Here is an 18,599-nt window from a genome sequence, read left to right as displayed (position 1 = left end):
AATTCGCCACATGTCTATTTCCTATTTGTCAACTACAATGATTTCACTTGATAAAATTGCAATTGACAAATAGCAAACTGACACATGGCAGATTGTGAGGGAAAGTTGTGAGAAGGTGTTGTTGGTCTAGCATTTTTGTTTTTTAAAGGATGAAGCATATGAGTATCAACTAAAATAAAAGTGCATATACGTTTTAGGATAATGTACAGGAATTAACTATATCAATATCACATAATTGCACTGCCCATATGGCTTCTCCTTCTAAATTGTGCATAAAAATATTCACCATTTCTATTTTCAGAGAAAGCTTGCTTGGCTAAGAATTGTACACAAAATTAAGCTTCTAAATCGATAATTAATCATGTACACAAAATACNCTAAAATAAAAGTGCATATACGTTTTAGGATAATGTACAGGAATTAACTATATCAATATCACATAATTGCACTGCCCATATGGCTTCCCCTTCTAAATTGTGCATAAAAATATTCCCCATTTCTATTTTCAGAGAAAGCTTGCTTGGCTAAGAATTGTACACAAAATTAAGCTTCTAAATCGATAATTAATCATGTACACAAAATACGTCATAAACGTTTATACTCTTATCGATATAAGAGTATAAACGTTTAATACTCTTATCGATATAAGAGTATAAACGTTTATACTCTTATCCATATAAGAGTATAAATGTTTATCTCTTCTACCAGCAACCACCGTCAACCGCCAGCGTTGGAACGACACACAACAGGCCGGATTTGACCGACGACATCGATCTAGTTGAAAATGACCAGATCTATAGCCAAAGATTTGGCCATTGACAACGGCCATAAATCGAACTTTTTCCTACCAGATACATAGTGGATCTGATAGAAAAAGACCAGATTGACGCACGACCAACTAAATCCAACTGATCATGCGCCATTCCAACAACTGTCGTTGCCGTCCGACAGTGGTGGCCGACTGTCGACAATAGCTTCGATGGGTGGAGGTGTTTTTATTAATTTATAACTTTTACTGTGAAAGGTGTTTAGCTAAATTAACAAATGTAAAGGATTAAAAAATAATCTAAATATTTTTAAAAAAATGTTCTTAAAAAATGTACCAAACTATTGTAATTTTTATCCAACTCTAATATAATTTTCAGGTATTATACTAAACATATTCTCATAATCATATCCTATTTGATTTAATTCTATTTTATCCTATTTAGATAGTTTTTCATGATAACATTTTTTCAAATAACCTATCAAACAAGCCCTGAGTGTTGTGTATTAGGGCTCGGCTCGTTTAGGAACATTGAGTGTTGTGTATTAGGGCTTGACTCGTAAACGAGCCGAGCTCCAGCCTGGGTTTCCAAAGCTCGCCAAGCCCGAGCTCAAGCTCGAGCTCGAGCCTGGGTTTCCAAAGCTCGCCGAGCCCGAGCTCAAGCTCGAGCTTGAGCCTGGGTTTCTGGAGCTCAGTTCATTTTTCACAAGCCAAGCTCGAGCACCATGGTGTTCGGTTTGGCTCGTATACAACCCCAGTAGCAAGCCACCATGAGATCACAAGTCACAACGCAAAAATTGATTTAATTTCACTAATAACTGTACAAGTACATAAATTGGATGAAACCAATAAATAACTATAAATCCACTAAAGCATTGACATCATAAGTACATAATGATCACAAAATAATTCCAATTTTATCACTCTAGCTCATCAAGTTTAATCTCATATTGTTCACCAGAAGAGAGGATTTTTACACCAACCATACCCTTTTGCCATTCAGTATTCCCCACCAAAATCAGCCTTTGAGCATTTATCCGTGCTGCCCGTTTGAACACCCTAAAAGAAAACATATCATAATAAAATATTTTGAACGTTGATCATCATGCCTACAAATGTCTAGCATAAAAAAAGATGGAATTAGTACCATTTAAGCGGTTTGCTCTCCAAGACTAAATCAACACTTTGACCTTTTCCCCTGAGTATTGTTGCAACTGTAGCAGCCGCTCCTTGAAGATTATGATCCAAAGCACACACAATGTTCTCCACCTGGAGGTCGAGTTCTGGTAGAAGGCCCTTCTCCTTAAGCAACTGCAATCCATACCCCCCAAAAAAAAATTATAAGCAAACAAATAAGTAAATATAAACATAAACATAAAAAATATACCCTTTCCTGAGGTTCAAATTTTACAAAACTTCTCATATCACATCAGTATTGATAGAGTTTAAGGGAATAATTTTCACCTATTTCCTTTCTTTATATTTCATTATTATATAGAATCTAAATGAGGGAGAGTAATAACCCTCCAAATTTTCCTTCCAATTACTCTCATCCAAACAAACTGCAAATGTATAATGCACTTCATTGATCATTTACTTAAACATAACTAGAAAAAGAAAAAAAAAATAAACGTAATGATGTAAAGAAATCTTCAACATACTTCTACAATCACCGCATCACCAAATCCAAAGCCACAAGCCGGAATGTCATCACCACCAAAAGTCGAGAGTAGCCGATCATAACGCCCACCTCCACAAATAGCTCTCAACTTTCCATCCCTATCGAAACACTGAGACAAGGATTTTTAAGTCATTTCAGAGAGTTAAGGTGGCAATCCTAATTTTATTTCTATCAACAGAAGAGTATTGGCAGGTGCTAATAAAAACTACCCAAAATTTCTAGTCAAAACTATAGAGTCCTATTTGGCTGATGTTTAGCCAATTTTCATGCAAAGTCATGTAACAGCTTCTGTAGAATTTTAATCTTAATGATGAAATACTGCTACCCAAGGAATAGCCTTCTATAATCTGCTTAAGATTCCATATTTCCAAAACATAGGACCAAGTATACAGTCAATTTGACTGTATCCATAGACTTTTGATCCTCATAAAGAAATATGATAAGTAATATAAGTGCTGTTTTTAACTAAAATTTTCTGAAGTGTCCACATTTGGGTTAACAAAGAAAAAACTACATCAATAATCTAACCTCGAATACAATACCAGTGTAGTAGGCAAGGCCTCGGACAACAGATGCATCAAACTGAATCCAATCAGAATAACCAAAATTTTCCACAAGCGAAAATAGTAGTTTCAGATCAGCAACGGCTTCCCCTGCACCTCCAAGTATCTCTGCAATCACATAGATATAACATACAAAACTAGAATAAGCATTACCAACATAATACATCTTTCTGCTGTTACTCAAAAGTCTAACTGAGTATCCATAGAAGATTGTTATGACCTCAAGAACAGTTTAAACATGAAAAAAAAATTCTTTAGAGGACATCTGATAGTGATGATCATTCTGCAATCACTTCTAATTATGGATTGTACAGTGTGGCTAACATCTTACAACAACTTCCAGTACTCGAAAGACGAACAGAATGATGAAATATTTTATGTAATTTAAATAAAAGTCATCTGCAATATAAAAAGAGAATCCACCCATACAAGATATGTGTTCCATGAGTGATATTAGGAAGAACTAATGTTTGCTAACACTCAGAGAAAATACTAAATTATCGTAGTGGTAGTAAGGTAATGACATGCTTTAATCCAAACAATAATATAATAAAATATAAATAACAAATAATACTTGCAAAAAGCAAACTAACAAAAACAAAATCAGAGCAGCATACAGATTAAGCTGCTTTGGAACAAGCACCAACTTTCACCCACAGTTTCTAACTTATATGACCTTGTTCCCAATCCCTAATATCAGCTTTCTCTACATTTCAAATAATACCTCTATACCTATACATCTTGTGCAAGTATTACCCGAAAAGCTTACTATGCATTAAAGTCAATATTGCAAATAAGCAATCTTGCATCTCCATTGGAAATATGCCAACAGCTTTTGGCCAACACAGTACATGGAAGAGCAATGCCAATGGCTAACTACCAAGCAAACAGAATATATGCTAGACAATAATGAGGAAGATTTTTTTTTTTTTTTTAAATTAAATCCAATTGTTTTGTCTAACACATATTTAGATTCACTTTTTACTTTACATCTTGTCCCTTTTAGAAAGAAAAATACAGATTCCACGTTGTTTGGGTAAAAAACAATAACATATGACTTTTCACTCAATATGTCGTTAAAACCAACCTTCCAACTCTGTCAAGGACTTTATGGAGAGGACCCTTAATAGCTCCTCAATAGCTTCTTCTGATATCCCAGCAGACTTCAGATCATTCTTAATTACATCAAGTGGTAGCTTCTCTATCTGTTCCCCAAATAAAACCAACACCACTCAGTTTAAAATAATGATACTAAATCAGAAGATGATGACACATTTATAAGTGAGCACCCACATTGGTTTTTTTATCAAAATAGTGTGTCGAAAACAATCAAGTAATACAATGTCTTATAAGTAACAACAGAATAGCCTCCATGAGGAAAACAATGAACTTTGTGCATCACATCTGAACATATGTCATGTAACCTTAAACAACTAACCTTGTCTATGATGATGCAAACCTTGCCAAACAAGTTTTCAGGTATGGAGTAGCACCTCAAAACTTCTTGCAAAACCTGAAAAGGAACACAAAAAAATATATAGAAACATATGGATTAGCAAGATGCACATTCTGAAATAGTTGTCACTGCATGCAAATTATGATTTTATTTAGAAGCTCTTTGATGGCGATTTTAATTGCTCACAACAGAGCATCAAACAATCACATAAGAGCATAGTGAAATTTTATTTCCTAATTAAATCCAACAGTAGTGAACCCCCTGCAGTTGCAGAAGTCTGCAATGTATTACTACCATATTTAACTATGGTGAGAGTTAGAAAGATGCAAAAAGTCTTGTCTCAAGATAAGATCCAAATCTCACCAAGGAAAGCATACAAGAAGCAGTGCAATTTATAATGCATTTCTGATGAAAAGCTCTGGTAAGAAGTAAAGAGACTGTTATGTTTCACTATGGCTCCTACCTCCTTCAAACCATGTTCAGCCAGCAAAAGGGATTTTTCCATCAACCAAGTTTCACCTTTGTAGAAACACTTATACAAATTTTCAAAACACTTATATACTTGTACAACATATTCAAATTAAGTTAGGTAAGTACACATTATAGTACAACTGAAGTTGACAACTTATTTTGATGCAGGGAACAGTTGTATGGCTATGGGCACTTAACAAATCATTGAAACAAACTAAATATTAACCAGTAGAAAAAATATTGACAACATGGCAAAGAAGAACTTAGAGAAACACTGATCAACAAAAACAAGTTTACTTAAAGGCATATAATGTGTAAGGAAGAAATGTTTGCACCTTTCGACTGGAAACCCTAAATCCAACATCCGATTCACTGATTCCAATTCGCTTGAAAAAAGTGATGATAGAAGAGATTAGTTCTGCTTCAGCCTACAAAAATCATAAGCTTCATGAATAGAATGAATGGTCATAAAGACTATAATTCAAAAATCATATGAAGTGCATCAGAACAAACCAGCTCAAAAATTAAAATAAACAGTGACTTTAAGAAGAAAGAGTAGAAGAGAAGGCAGCACAAATCTGTGTGTGCGCATGCAACATATGGTCATGTGAATGATTGTGTCATCAAGTGTTGAAACTTGTTATCTTTGACAAGCATCTCATTGTTATTACTGCTTTTATCACAAGTGGTAAAATTTCATGCTAAAATATTAGCATAATATTGGTGTTACCAAAAAGTGTTAGTTCTAGACGAGTACTGAAAATTGTACAAGTTGAAAAACCTTAAACAGTGTTAAAGTTGAGTATGCAGATGTGTGAAGCGAGAGGAAGAAAAGTACCTTTAGAAAATAAAATTTTAAATGAACCTTAGAATGTTACAGCAAAATTGCTAAATTAAGGATGATATAACATTCAAAAATTACGAAAAAGGAGCATATAAAGCCCATGCCATTCGAATTGGCAACAGAAACTGTAAATATGATGGCTTCTAGAGCAAACAGAGTTGGCAACACATACCGTCACTTCAGGAACACCAATGATATCCATATTCCATTGGTAGTGCTCACGACGCCGTCCCCTTGTCATTCTCTCATATCGCCAGCACTGTCCAACAGCAAACCATTTCAATGGGAGAGGCACTGATTTTCTAGACCAAAAAAAACATGGGGATCAAATTCTGACATCCGGACCTGGATACAAAAATCATAAGTAAATAATTATGTAAACACCTAAACTTTCACACATTCAGGAAAAAATAATGAATAATAATACAAAAGATACACTGCATAATCAGAATTTTTAGTACCCCTTCTGTATCACCAGCCTTGCTAAAGATGGAGTCAGCTCCGGCCTCAATGCAACACGACGATTTCCCCTATCTTCAAAACAATACAGCTGCAAGAAAGAATCTTTTAAAGAGTACACAAGCACATTATATCATGCTTAAAGGACATCCATCATTATCATTTTCATCGCTCACACATACAAACTTTACTTTGAGGAAAAATGAAATAAACCTGGTCTCGAATCTCCTCCCCTGCTTTTCTAATAAACAGAGCCTCTGACTCTAACACTGGAAAATCAACTTCCTCAAATCCAAACAAACGTGACACCTGAAAAAGAAGATTATTTAATCACAAAAACGGAAATGCATATTCGTTTACACGCTGTTTTAGAACCCTAACCTCTCGGAAATTGTGAAAGAGCCAATTGCGAAGTCGCATATCCTCGGGAGGGAAGTCTCTGGTCCCTTTGGGAGGATTGACGTCAATTCTCTGCAACTCCTCCGTGACCGTAGGCGGAGAGAGCGCACCTGACCTACCTCCATTGTGGCTGGCGGCGGATTCGGCAGAAGCTAAAGCACAGAGGTTTCTAGGGCTGAGTACCTGTTTGGGGATTGCGAATTTGCTGAAGGAGATAGAGGAATGAGATAAGAATAGAGGTTTGAGGTAAAAGTTGAGTGAAGAGTGAATTGCAGGCATTTTGTCGTGTGCTGCGGACGATGAAGAACGCGTATACTGAATGAAGCACAGTCACAGGCTCACAGCACACCCGAGCTTCGGTTTCTCTGTTTCCAGCTTGAAGCCATAAAAAGATAGTGCTTTGTTGGGTGTAGAAAAGATGGGCCTCTGTTTGGATCAGCCGGGATTCTGTTTCGGGCTTTGAGACTTAGAGAAAGCTCAATGGACCTAATCCACTGTAAATGGGTCGTGGTAGGCCCATTGTCATGCTAGTTAAAAAGAATGTGAAAAACATCTTAATAAAATAAATAAAAAAACTTTTTCTACTCAAAATTATTTAAGATTTGATTATTTTAATTATAATTTTTTACATAAATCCAAGACCATCCATTATGTTTTATCATGATGTAGATAAGAAAAATATGTATTATTTTTATGATGGTAGTCAAATTTTGCATTGAATAAGTTGTGTAGAAGTTTATACAACAATAATTCATAATCCCATAACCAAAGAAAATATGACCCTTAACAATAATTTATATGATTAAACTTTATAATTAATCAGAGGAAATTTTATAATACAGACAGCTTTGATACATTAACAAATCCCATTAGTTGAATATTAAAATTGCAGTGGAAGTGGATGGTAATAGACCCAAAAAGTATAACTGATGAATTAGATATAAAGCAATAGAGTCAAAAGAAACATCATTATGGGTAACTATGATAGTCAATTAAAACATTATCATTGAGGGGAAATTTTGGGCAAGAGAGTCAAAAAAATCTGGTTTCTGTCCATTAACTAAATAATATTTGATATGATATTTCAATATTCACTATCATCCTGCTTTGCTATCCATACTTCCAAAACGAGGGCAAATGCCATATTAATAAACTTTAGGTTATAGTTTAGATGTATACATTTTCATGGCATGCGGTATAAAAAAAATCTAATTTTAAAAGTTATTGATGGCAAATATTACCTAAGTCCATAAGAATCAAAGATCGTTTCTTGTAGCTTTACCATAAACGACATTTTAATTGTCGTTTCGCTCATATTCTTAATTTTAATTGTAAATTTTGAAATGCAGGGTATCCCACAAGCTGACTCAGTCTGCATATTGTTTGTATGATATATACTTCTTTTACACTGTAGAAGTTGAACTACCTCCATTGTGGGTGGTCGGAGTCGGCGGAGTCAGCGGAAGCTAAAGTACAGAGGTTTCTAGGGTTGAGTACCTGTTTGGGGAGTGAGATAAGAATAGAGGTTTAAGGATATTGTTTTGTTGGGCCCATATTCTGTTTTGGGTTTGAAGTAAATTCAAATGAGCCTTATCTTATTATACATGGGCCGATATAGGCCCATTGTCATCCTAGTTAAATAGTATGTATTATTTTTCAATAAATTCGGCCATCATGTACGTAAGAAAAATATGTATTATTTTTAAGATAGTCGTCAAATTTTGCATTGAATAAGTTGTGTAGAAGTTGATAGAGCAATAATTCATAATCCCATAATCAACAATATTTTATATGATTAAACTTTATAATTAATCAGAGGAAATTCTATAATACAAAGTGGGTAACGTTGAGATTGTAAACTTCCATTATATTTTTACTTTTTTTTTTTTTAAGAGAGAAAAAAAAAATGAACAGCTTTGATACATTACCACTTCACCAGAATCCATTAGAAATATTAAAATTGAAGTGGCAGTGGCAGTGGATGGTTGCTTTTGTCAATGGAGTAGAAAGTGGAAGGTAATAGATTCAAAAAGATGAATTAGATATTAAGCAAGAGAGTCAAAGAGACATTATTATGGTTTATTACGATAGTCAATTAAAAACATTATCACTGAGGGGAAATTCTTGGCAAATAGAGTCAAAAATATTATTATCACTAACCAAAAATTCTGGTTTCTGTCCATCGTCTAAATTTTATTTGTTTTTGATATTTCCATTATTTACTTTCTTCATGACGCAATGCATGATCCATGCTCCCATCCCATATACGCCTCTTACTTTCACACCTTATTTTAATGCTTCCAACGTGGGCAAATGCAATTATACTTGATTAACCAAATCATTTATTAAGATTTAAGAAAAAAAAGCTAATATTTTAATACATATTTTGTGATTGCTTTTCAAAATTTTTTTATATATAATTTACATAAAAATAAGTAAATCTTTTATCTTCTAATAAATATGCTTTAAAACAACCTTTTAAAATATAGATACGCGAAGTGTAATTAAATAATAATTTTCTCTTTTAGTTATTTGAAATAACAATTTAAATTTACCCTTTTGTAATCAATAAGGTTTCACTATTTTTAATTTAACAATTTATGTCTTACCATCAATATCCCGTCAAAGTTTTACTGTTTAATTTAAAGAAACAAATATTGGAAAAAAAAAATGTATGAATTAAGTACAAAACACTAATAAAAATAAAATTTCATAATTTCAGATACATTCTATTATACTTGGAGAGAACAATAGTAATTAACCCTTAAAATATATGTAGAAGTTTGAAATAATTTTAAGAATCTCATGAGATTCTAGAGAAGGCAAAGAGGAAGTTTCCAGATTGGTAATTGACCCATGTGAAAAACAGTTGAGCACTCGGGCATAGTTGCCAATATAAAACACATAACTTCAGCGTGCATTCTAAATTTGTAATCAAAAAAGGTGGTCCATATCCGTAGGAACCTGTCTCGAACCAATGTATTCGTTCTATTTAGCCATACAAAGCGGAATTTATCTGAAACTACAACACTAAATACTTGATCTTTTGAATGTTGTTTTTAACGACTTCATTTCATGAATATAATCTTGACTTATTTGACATTATTGTTTCCTTCCTATATTTGTCATTTTATGTTAATCATCTAATATAATCCAAATTTATGTATCTAGCCCATTTAGTGGGTTTTATATCCACCCATCAAATTTCCTTTGAAATTTCAAAAAGGACATAAATCACCATGCCGTTAAATTTCATAACATAAGGTTTTAATACAATATGGGTTATATATTAGTCATTTTATGTTAAATCAAACCCTTATGTCTATGTCAATAAAAAGTCCTATGGTAATCGATTTAGCGTAATTCAAAGTAATATTAATTATCTCAAAGAAAATATGGCCATAGCTGACAAGAAATATTATATCTTGTGAGAAAAGTAAAGAAGTGGAAAATTGAAGGCCATAAAATTGACTATGACTTAACATCTTCCATCCCAAGGGCTTGGCCCCTACCCGCTTTTCTTTTTATTCAACTAATAATTATTAAATATTTTTATTGGTAGGTGGTTTTTTTTTTCCCTTCAAAAAAAAAAATTGCAGTGTTTGAGGTTAATTTAGATTCAGACATGCTGGGTTGCGTCATTGATGTTGTAATGGTAATAAATGGAAGCTGAAAGTCAAATTGAATACAAGCATGTTTGATTAGAAAAGTCGTGTTTCACTCCTTGCCTCGTAAGGGGCGGATGGCATTTAAAATTGGATTGGTTTAGAGTTTAGACCTTTCCTATATGATTTCAGTGCACACGATTCCTCTAGGTCTAGGACTAGACTTTTTATACATTCATTATGCACATATCATCATTAACCTTTCAGCCAATCATTCTATAAATATATGTATATAATAATGTATTATGATGTTTAAAATGTATATGGTAAATATCAGTATAAAATCAATAATAAATCTTGTTAATGTAAGAAAATAGTTTATTTTTTGTTACAATTAAAAATATATTTTTATTTAAAAATAAAGATAGATAAGAAAATAGCCGGGTTACAAGTTAAATTCATTATGATTTTGTTGAGAGAGAAAAAGTAAAGAAAGAATATAATGAAAATTTGTCATTGGGAGATATTGTTTTTGAAAATAATAAACAAATTTTACAAAATACCAAAAAGAAAAAACTGTAAAATTTTAACTTAATCATACCCGATTAATAGTTATCAGGTCGTAAAAAATTAAGTGAAGTTACGGATATCCTGACAAAAAAAACATTAATAATCAGTGTAAAGTAGGATAAGGTTGATAGGACGGTAGGCTNTTACAATTAAAAATATATTTTTATTTAAAAATAAAGATAGATAAGAAAATAGCCGGGTTACAAGTTAAATTCATTATGATTTTGTTGAGAGAGAAAAAGTAAAGAAAGAATATAATGAAAATTTGTCATTGGGAGATATTGTTTTTGAAAATAATAAACAAATTTTACAAAATACCAAAAAGAAAAAACTGTAAAATTTTAACTTAATCATACCCGATTAATAGTTATCAGGTCGTAAAAAATTAAGTGAAGTTACGGATATCCTGACAAAAAAAAAAAAAACATTAATAATGAATGTAAAGTAGGATAAGGTTGATAGGACGGCCGGCTTTCATGAATATGGTTAATGAGGCTAACCCAGGCAGGTATTGGTTAAATCAGATTGGGTGAGTTGACATGTGTATAGAGCTATTCCTATCCCCTTTTCCCTATACATAATGTGACATGTCACCATAACTCACTCCGATGGTGCAGAAGATTTTTACTTTATTACGCAACTTTACCGCTTTCAAGTGTCATAATTAAACATAACAAAATAGATTTGCTTTCAAAATTCTCTCATTAGTTTTTACGTTTCTCAAGTTATTGCGCTGCCTAACTTCATCAGGTAAATAATGCTTCTACCAAATCATTAATACCTCTCAACTTAATCTCTATCTATCTCACAAATAATTTGCAATCCCCTCCGAATTAACCTACATATACGGATCATCAAATTAAACTCTAATTAATTTTATGATTTAAATCAATGGCCTTTTGCCTTGATCCACTGGAAATGCATCTTTGAATTTAATTTCATATTTTTTATTTTTTAAAAGTGAAATCAAATAAAGATAAGATATTAGTACATCTTAATTAATTCTAACATTTCTTGTAATCAATGGATGGTGAAATCAAATTTTCGTAATTATAACTTGATATAGTACACATATAAAGTTATGAAATCAGCAAATTAATTTATTAATTACCTTTCTCTTTGTGATCGATGACAAACTCTTTGATAATTGCGATTAGTTATACTCAAATGATTTTGTATTCGAGTCACAAAAAAGGTATTTATTACATTTATACAATTATTTTAGTCTATTAGTCGACTTTAATATGTGTTTGAATACTTAAGATTCCTAAAAATAATATTAAAAAAATAATAAATTAATTAATTAATAGAATACCGATGAATTGTACTAAGAAAACACTCGAATGCGTGCTAAATATTAATCCCTCTTTCTCACTCTCTCAACATTAAGCATTGTTGGCTGTGACAAATTAAAAAGCATGCGTAGATTCGTAAATCATTAGAACAGTGACTTAGTCTAATTCTTATTCTGCAATATTATAAAAAAACAAAAACATAAAACCAACTACAAAATTTATCCATAAATAATAAAGAAAAAAAAAATTCTTCCTTCAATTGAAATTCACACTTTTCTATACCAAATCGGCAGCTTTGAATTACTGTGGGCGCCACTAAATCTCCCCAACCATTTTGAATTTTACCAGACTGCAACGGAAGCCGTCATGCAAAACTACAGTACTACCCTTGAGGGTCATCGAGGAGTAGAATTTTCTAGAGGGGTAGTATAGTGATTGTGCATGAATGGTCACGGTCAAGTCAAATTTGGATAGGTTGTCATGATGCCGTCGTTTCTAAACAACCATTAGTCCAACACGGCGGCAACACTTATTATAAGCGTAGCAGTCACATACTGAATACATCGCATTCATAATTAACATGTATCATCATCCAACATGCATACATACATACACATAAGACATACCAAACGTAATAAACAATTTTTCATTGGCCATTGAAAACGCAACGACCTGCCTTATAAATATCCGCCTCTCTCTCAATTTCTATCTTCAAAGACAATCCCCACAACCTAAAACCAAACCAAACACCACCACAAAAAGAAAATATAAAGAATTTTTCTATATTCCAATGGGCGAGGTTAGTATCTTAGTGATGCTTACTCTTTCAAGGCTTGGAGTTTCTTATTCTCTTTGGATTAGTCGGTGATTTATCTTACGTGTTTTTGTTGTTGTGCAGCAAAAGGAGGCTGCTAAAAATGACGGTGAGAAGAAGCCTGCAGCCGACGCCAGTGCGAAGAAAGATGACGGAGTTATCACCGTCGTCTTGAAGATGGAATTGCATTGTGAAGGCTGCGCTAAGAAAGTCAAACGTGCTATGAAACATTACGAAGGTAATTAATTATTAATTATTTAATTATTTGTTACGATAATGTTGTTGTATTTGATTGTTGAAGTTAATGAGATTGTTTTGTTAATTGGTTTAGGCGTTCAGTCGGTGAAGACAGACTGTGATGCTAATAAAGTCACGGTGGTCGGCAAAGTGGACCCGGCGAAAATGAAGGAGAGATTGGAGGAGAAAACGAAGAAGAAAGTCGAGCTCATTTCTCCTCAGCCAAAGAAAGACGCGGCTGCCGGTGGCGGAGATAAAAAACCGGACGAGAAGAAGGCGGAGGAGAAGAAACCGGATGAGAAGAAAGCTGAGGAAAAGAAAGCACCAAAAGAGGTAATTATTTCTTGATTTAACATGCCATTTGTCAAGTTGAGAAACTATTTTCAATAATTCAGATTTTGAATTGATTGATTTGTTTCCGAGATTTTGATTTTTGACTTCTTCGTTGATTACCCGTTAATTACGAAGCGGCCTTGGATGGTTAAATTTCACTTTCGAATATAGTATTAGTACAACTAATTTTAATTAATATTTTTGGGTCATGCAGAGCACCGTCGTTTTAAAGATCAGGTTGCACTGTGATGGTTGCATCAGTAAAATCAAGAGGATTATTAAAAAGATCAACGGTGAGTATAACACTTAAATGGTGGGATTAATTATTATTTAATATTGATTAAATATTAAGTGCGTCGGTGGCAAATTAGTAAATTAATTAACTGACGAGGATCTGACGTGGCGTAACTACCAGGGGTTGAGAATGTGACGGTGGACAATGGGAAAGATCTGGTCACGGTGAAGGGAACTATGGATGTTAAGGCGCTTGAGCCTTATCTGAAAGACAAATTGAAAAGGAACGTTGAGGTTGTTCCCGCCAAAAAGGACGACGGAGGTGAGAAGAAAGATGCCAAAGCGGACGGAGGTGAGAAGAAAGATGCCAAAGCGGCCGGAGGCGGAGAGAAGAAAGATAAAGGAGCCGCCCCAGCAGCGGCACCAGCCGCCGAAAAAGGCGGAGAAAAGAAGGAAAAAGAAGCTCCTGCTGGTGGCGGTGACGCCCCTAAGATGGAGGTGAGCAAGATGGAGTACTTCGGTTACCCTTACCCGCCACCGCCTACTTACTGGTACGACGCATCAGTGTACGGTCACCAGAGTTACCCCATGGAGCAGCAGCATCAGCAAGTGATGTACGTGAACCAGGGCTACGGGATGGAACACCATAACCCTCACATGCACGCGCCGCAGATGTTCAGTGATGAGAATCCGAACGCCTGCTCCGTCATGTGAATGAAAAGACACGACAGTCGAGAATCAAACGGTGGATGATGTGACAACATTACTAGTTAAGGCTGAAAATGTATATAACGAAATGAACTGGGAGAAGAAAGTAATTAAGTAAATACCAAAATTTAACTAGAATTTTGGAATTATTGGGGTTTAGAATGTAGTTGAGTATTATTAGACCGGTGCCGTCTGTATATGCGGTTCAAAAATGTATATGCGGTTCAGTTGGTTGATTGGTTGTTGGACGTTGTATTTTGTTTGTTCTTTTAATATGAAATATTAAAAATTTTGTGTTCTACTTCTAATATTTTTTTTAAAATATTACATTGAATTGTTATATTTTTCAATGGCGCGCACGAGGCCACCTGGTTGGGTGATGATTTAGTTAGTGGCGTGATTAGTGGCTATGGTGGGCATTGGATATGTGGGTCAAAACGTGAACGTGGTGGTAGTTTTAGTTGTTGACGAAGCCTTGTTCTTAAATCAATAGATAGTACTAACTGATTCAGTAGTACTAGTACTAGTACTACTTCTAATACCACTGGTAACTCCAGTTATAGTACAGGGAGTTAGGTGTAAAAACATTTAAGGGGTAAGCAAACATGTAGCTTGAACTATCATAGGAAAGTTTGAAAGTCATTATAAATGATTTCCATTCATATAATAAGTTTTAAAAAATCTACATCTAAAACATGTTTGGTTTTGAAAACAAGTGTAAATATCATTTTCTTCTTTTTTGACGAAGAATTAAACTTTAATCCCATATTATTTTATATAAATAGATTAAACCCATTCATAGCATTAGACCACAAGTACATAGATATAAAATGGAGGGTCGAACATTCGACTTCGAGACTTCGAGTAGCTTCCATAAGACATATCCATGCATGCAAAGAAGTGGTCAATTTCTTTGGTGAATTAAGCTGGGTTTAGCGACCCACCACACTTTGTATTATATATAAAAGCTGCTTTAATTACTTTTTTTTTTTTTATAGGATTATCATCTTCAAAATGACCTTTGTAAACCACAAGCAGCCGAGGTAATGCAATCAATCAAAATCCAAAATCTGATTCATCTTCATCATGCACGTTTATCTTTGCTAAAAGGCCATGCCTTTTCATGGCAATAAAGAGGCTGATTTAACTGAATATTTTTTTTAACCTTATTATAAGCTTTATACTAAAGTTTAATTAATAAATATTTAATTGCATGTGAAAGTGAAAGAACTTAATACAGCTAAAACTTAAAGACAAAAGTGTCTTTTTGAAAGACTGATATATAAATTTTTTTTACTTATTCTTTGGCTTTTACTTGATTTTTGTTTTGTATTTTAGTTATACATTTGACTCCAATTATATTTTGATCGCTGTCTCATGGACTGAAAATTAAGTAATGGTTTAGGCATGATTTATTCAAGAGAGTTGAAGATTGACTTGTTCTTTAAGTTGTAAAGAGAATTGTACATAAAGAATTCAAGTTCTTTAACAAATATAATATAAAACCTTAAAAGGATAAACATCTTCTTTTTTGTCAACGAAATGGGTAAATAAACTATTATAATTATATAAAAGTGGGGCAGAATTCAAAAATATTATATAAATGAATTAGATTTTATATATAATTTGATAGATTTGATATATTATTGAATTGCAGTTGGAATGATGAATCAAGAAACCTACAAATATAGACATTACAATAGAGTAAAATCATATACAAAGTTAACATTATATTTAACCATATTTAGAGATTTGAATAATTAGAAAAATCATTAACATATGAATTTTATATTTTGTGTCAAAAAGATGTACCCTTTGAATTCTTGTTGGGTGATCTGATGATAAAAAAGTAAAAGAAGGTTTTATGAGCTTTTGAGTTCGAGTTCTCCCCAGACACTAATAGAAGTGGTTATTAGGGTTTTTACCCGATTGATAGTTTCAAAGCCTTAAGAGATTAGTTGAGGTGCGTCCAAACTAGTCCAGACACCTCCGATGATTAAAAAAAAAAAAAAAGATGTACTCTTTGGTTAACTTACTTTTAGGGTTGAGAAGTAATTGATTTTGCTTAAACCCTAAAGATATGATTAAATTAAATAATATTCATGGATTTATGTAAATGAAGTATCATCAATTCCAACACATGTAAAAGTTATTGAAATCTGAATTCTCAAGTTCTTTGAAGAAGGCAAGTAGTGAGAACAAGTGTTTGATGGAAATTTACGCAAGTCACGGAGTAGATGCAGATGCAAATGTGATACATTAACATACTTCAATACAAAAGCGCCAAAATATAAAGCGCCATGAAAGAGACGAGATTTCTTCAAGTTGAAAAAGTAAAAGCTTTCCTTTGCAAAGCAGCCAAAATAATTATTAGTTTATTCATTATTTGATTGCAACACATGAATGACTGAAACAACGTGAAATTAACAATGGCTATTAATAATAATTAGATTCCTTTTTAATTATTTTTATAGTGATGCAAGGACAATAAGGTTACGTATTTGCTTCGATTTCTTCTCCATTGAAAGGAAGAAGAAAGCAACCAATCATTTTTAAGATAAGACAATGACGCACTCTTAACTTTTCATGCCTTTTTCTTTCTTTTTAAATTTCTTTTAATAGTGACCCCCTCAAAATTACGTCATATTTATTATTGATTTAAACATTTTTTATTATGATGGGTGATGAGATAGGTATATACTTTTTATTTTATTCCTTTATTTTAAAATATCTCAACCGGTGATTCAATTGCATTAATTAATTTAGTAACTTTAGAATTAATTTTAAACTCCAATATTTTGGTTTTAACTTCTACAATACATATAATAACGTCCAAATTTGTATTTGATTTTTATGAGTTTGATGTTACAACTAAAAAGGAGTCATGGGTTTCTCTTGTTATCTACAAAAATAAATAAATAAATAGAGCTTAACAGAATATGCTATGGATATGGATGTCTCCAAATATTCAGAAATTAACCACATTTACTAGCTTTATTATCTAATTTTATGTAAAAAGTAAAAGAAGATTAGAAAGAGATTTTGAGGTGTAAAATGGGTTTAAAACTTTAAATAGCGAAAAAGAAAAGTGCAAATAACTACAAAGAAGACTTTTGGCCCGGAGTTGGGTGGTGGCAATTATGAACAAACATTCAAAAGCATCAAACTAAAAAGAAAATCTTGGAAATTTCAAGGTAATTTCGTTTTGTTTCTTCCCAATTCTGGTACCAGACCACATCATATCTATGAAATCAATAAAATGGCTCCACTGCAATCAAATGATGAACCTCATTGGACACTCATGTATCTTCTGTCTTCATAACCAATAACTAGCCTGTATATTTTGTGGAGCATATAATTCCCCTTGGCAGAAACTTCCGGAAAACACATGGGGTAGCCACAAAACCTTGAGGAAGTAATCATTCAATAAACATAGTTTTAATAACTTATTCGTACAAAAATAAATGAAATAAATCAGCAGGGAGAGAATAAAATATTTAGAAGAAGATGATGCGGTGAAGAGAAGAAAAAAGTGGTAAAAAGGGACAAAATTAACAAGGCTGTTGCATGCACAACTCCGTGGCAGAATACCAAATCCATATTTCAAATGTTCATACAAGGAAAGGGGTATATCATATGTATTATAATTTTCTTTGCTAGTATTTTGCACTTGTCGTTATCGTAATCTCAGGTTGTATGACTAGATCTTATTATTAGAAGAACGAGCAAAGACCATCATCTAATAAGATGCTTAATTAATGTTTTAGGTTGATAACAAATGTCTTTTCTCTAATAATAAACATTAGTGAACAACTCTTTTACATGACAATCTTTCTATTATGTTTGTCAGGATTACACGTGTATTAAGTATAGGATGGTGGGTTGTTTATTAACCTTGGACACTCTCAGGTTGAAAATGTCAGACCACTTTAGAATTAATTTGCCGTATTATTTTAGTCTTGAAAGCAAACAATAGGATAAATTACATTCATTGTAAATAAGAAAGGTAAAACAATATAATAATAATATTAACTCAACTAAACGTAACATGTTAATTGGATGTAAGTTTTACCATTGTCAAAATTCTTGCGTGCACCGATACAAAAACTGATGTCGGGAGCCAACATTGGGCTCCTAGCTACCACTACACAGATGCGTACATGG

General features: G+C 33.0%; 2 protein-coding genes across 2 annotated transcripts; one reads left to right on the top strand and one right to left on the bottom strand.

Annotated features, from left to right (window-relative positions):
- Positions 1–1,562: 1,562 nt before the first annotated feature.
- Positions 1,563–6,998, bottom strand: LOC116114564 (histidine--tRNA ligase, chloroplastic/mitochondrial). Its single transcript, XM_031400708.1, has 11 exons — positions 6,622–6,998; positions 6,454–6,549; positions 6,243–6,331; positions 5,954–6,083; positions 5,273–5,365; positions 4,449–4,523; positions 4,098–4,215; positions 2,976–3,118; positions 2,428–2,556; positions 1,914–2,077; positions 1,563–1,825 (listed from the first exon to the last, which is right to left on the bottom strand). Exons 1-11 carry the CDS (start codon positions 6,916–6,918, stop codon positions 1,687–1,689), a joined length of 1,473 nt encoding a protein of 490 aa, XP_031256568.1. The 5' UTR covers positions 6,919–6,998; the 3' UTR covers positions 1,563–1,686.
- A 5,749-nt stretch (positions 6,999–12,747) lies between these two features.
- LOC116114561 (heavy metal-associated isoprenylated plant protein 6-like) lies at positions 12,748–14,690 on the top strand. Its single transcript, XM_031400704.1, has 5 exons — positions 12,748–12,908; positions 13,008–13,161; positions 13,255–13,493; positions 13,708–13,786; positions 13,909–14,690. Exons 1-5 carry the CDS (start codon positions 12,900–12,902, stop codon positions 14,439–14,441), a joined length of 1,014 nt encoding a protein of 337 aa, XP_031256564.1. The 5' UTR covers positions 12,748–12,899; the 3' UTR covers positions 14,442–14,690.
- The last annotated feature ends 3,909 nt before the right edge of the window (positions 14,691–18,599 follow it).

This window comes from Pistacia vera, unplaced genomic scaffold (assembly GCF_008641045.1).
Source record: "Pistacia vera cultivar Batoury unplaced genomic scaffold, PisVer_v2 Contig713, whole genome shotgun sequence".
NCBI classification, from domain to species: Eukaryota; Viridiplantae; Streptophyta; class Magnoliopsida; order Sapindales; family Anacardiaceae; genus Pistacia; species Pistacia vera.
The sequence above is the reverse complement of the archived record's forward strand: the minus strand, read 5'-3'. Positions and strand labels throughout refer to the sequence as shown.

Coding starts and splice junctions, on each gene's coding strand:
- LOC116114564 (XM_031400708.1), bottom strand. CDS start 6,918: ATGCCTGCAATTCACTCTTCACTCAACTTTTACCTCAAACCTCTATTC. Junction 6,550..6,621: donor TCTTTCACAATTTCCGAGAG/GTTAGGGTTCTA, acceptor CTTCTTTTTCAG/GTGTCACGTTTGTTTGGATT. Junction 3,119..4,097: donor GTCCTTGACAGAGTTGGAAG/GTTGGTTTTAAC, acceptor ATGTGATTGCAG/AGATACTTGGAGGTGCAGGG.
- LOC116114561 (XM_031400704.1), top strand. Junction 13,162..13,254: donor TGCTATGAAACATTACGAAG/GTAATTAATTAT, acceptor TAATTGGTTTAG/GCGTTCAGTCGGTGAAGACA. Junction 13,787..13,908: donor GATTATTAAAAAGATCAACG/GTGAGTATAACA, acceptor CGTAACTACCAG/GGGTTGAGAATGTGACGGTG.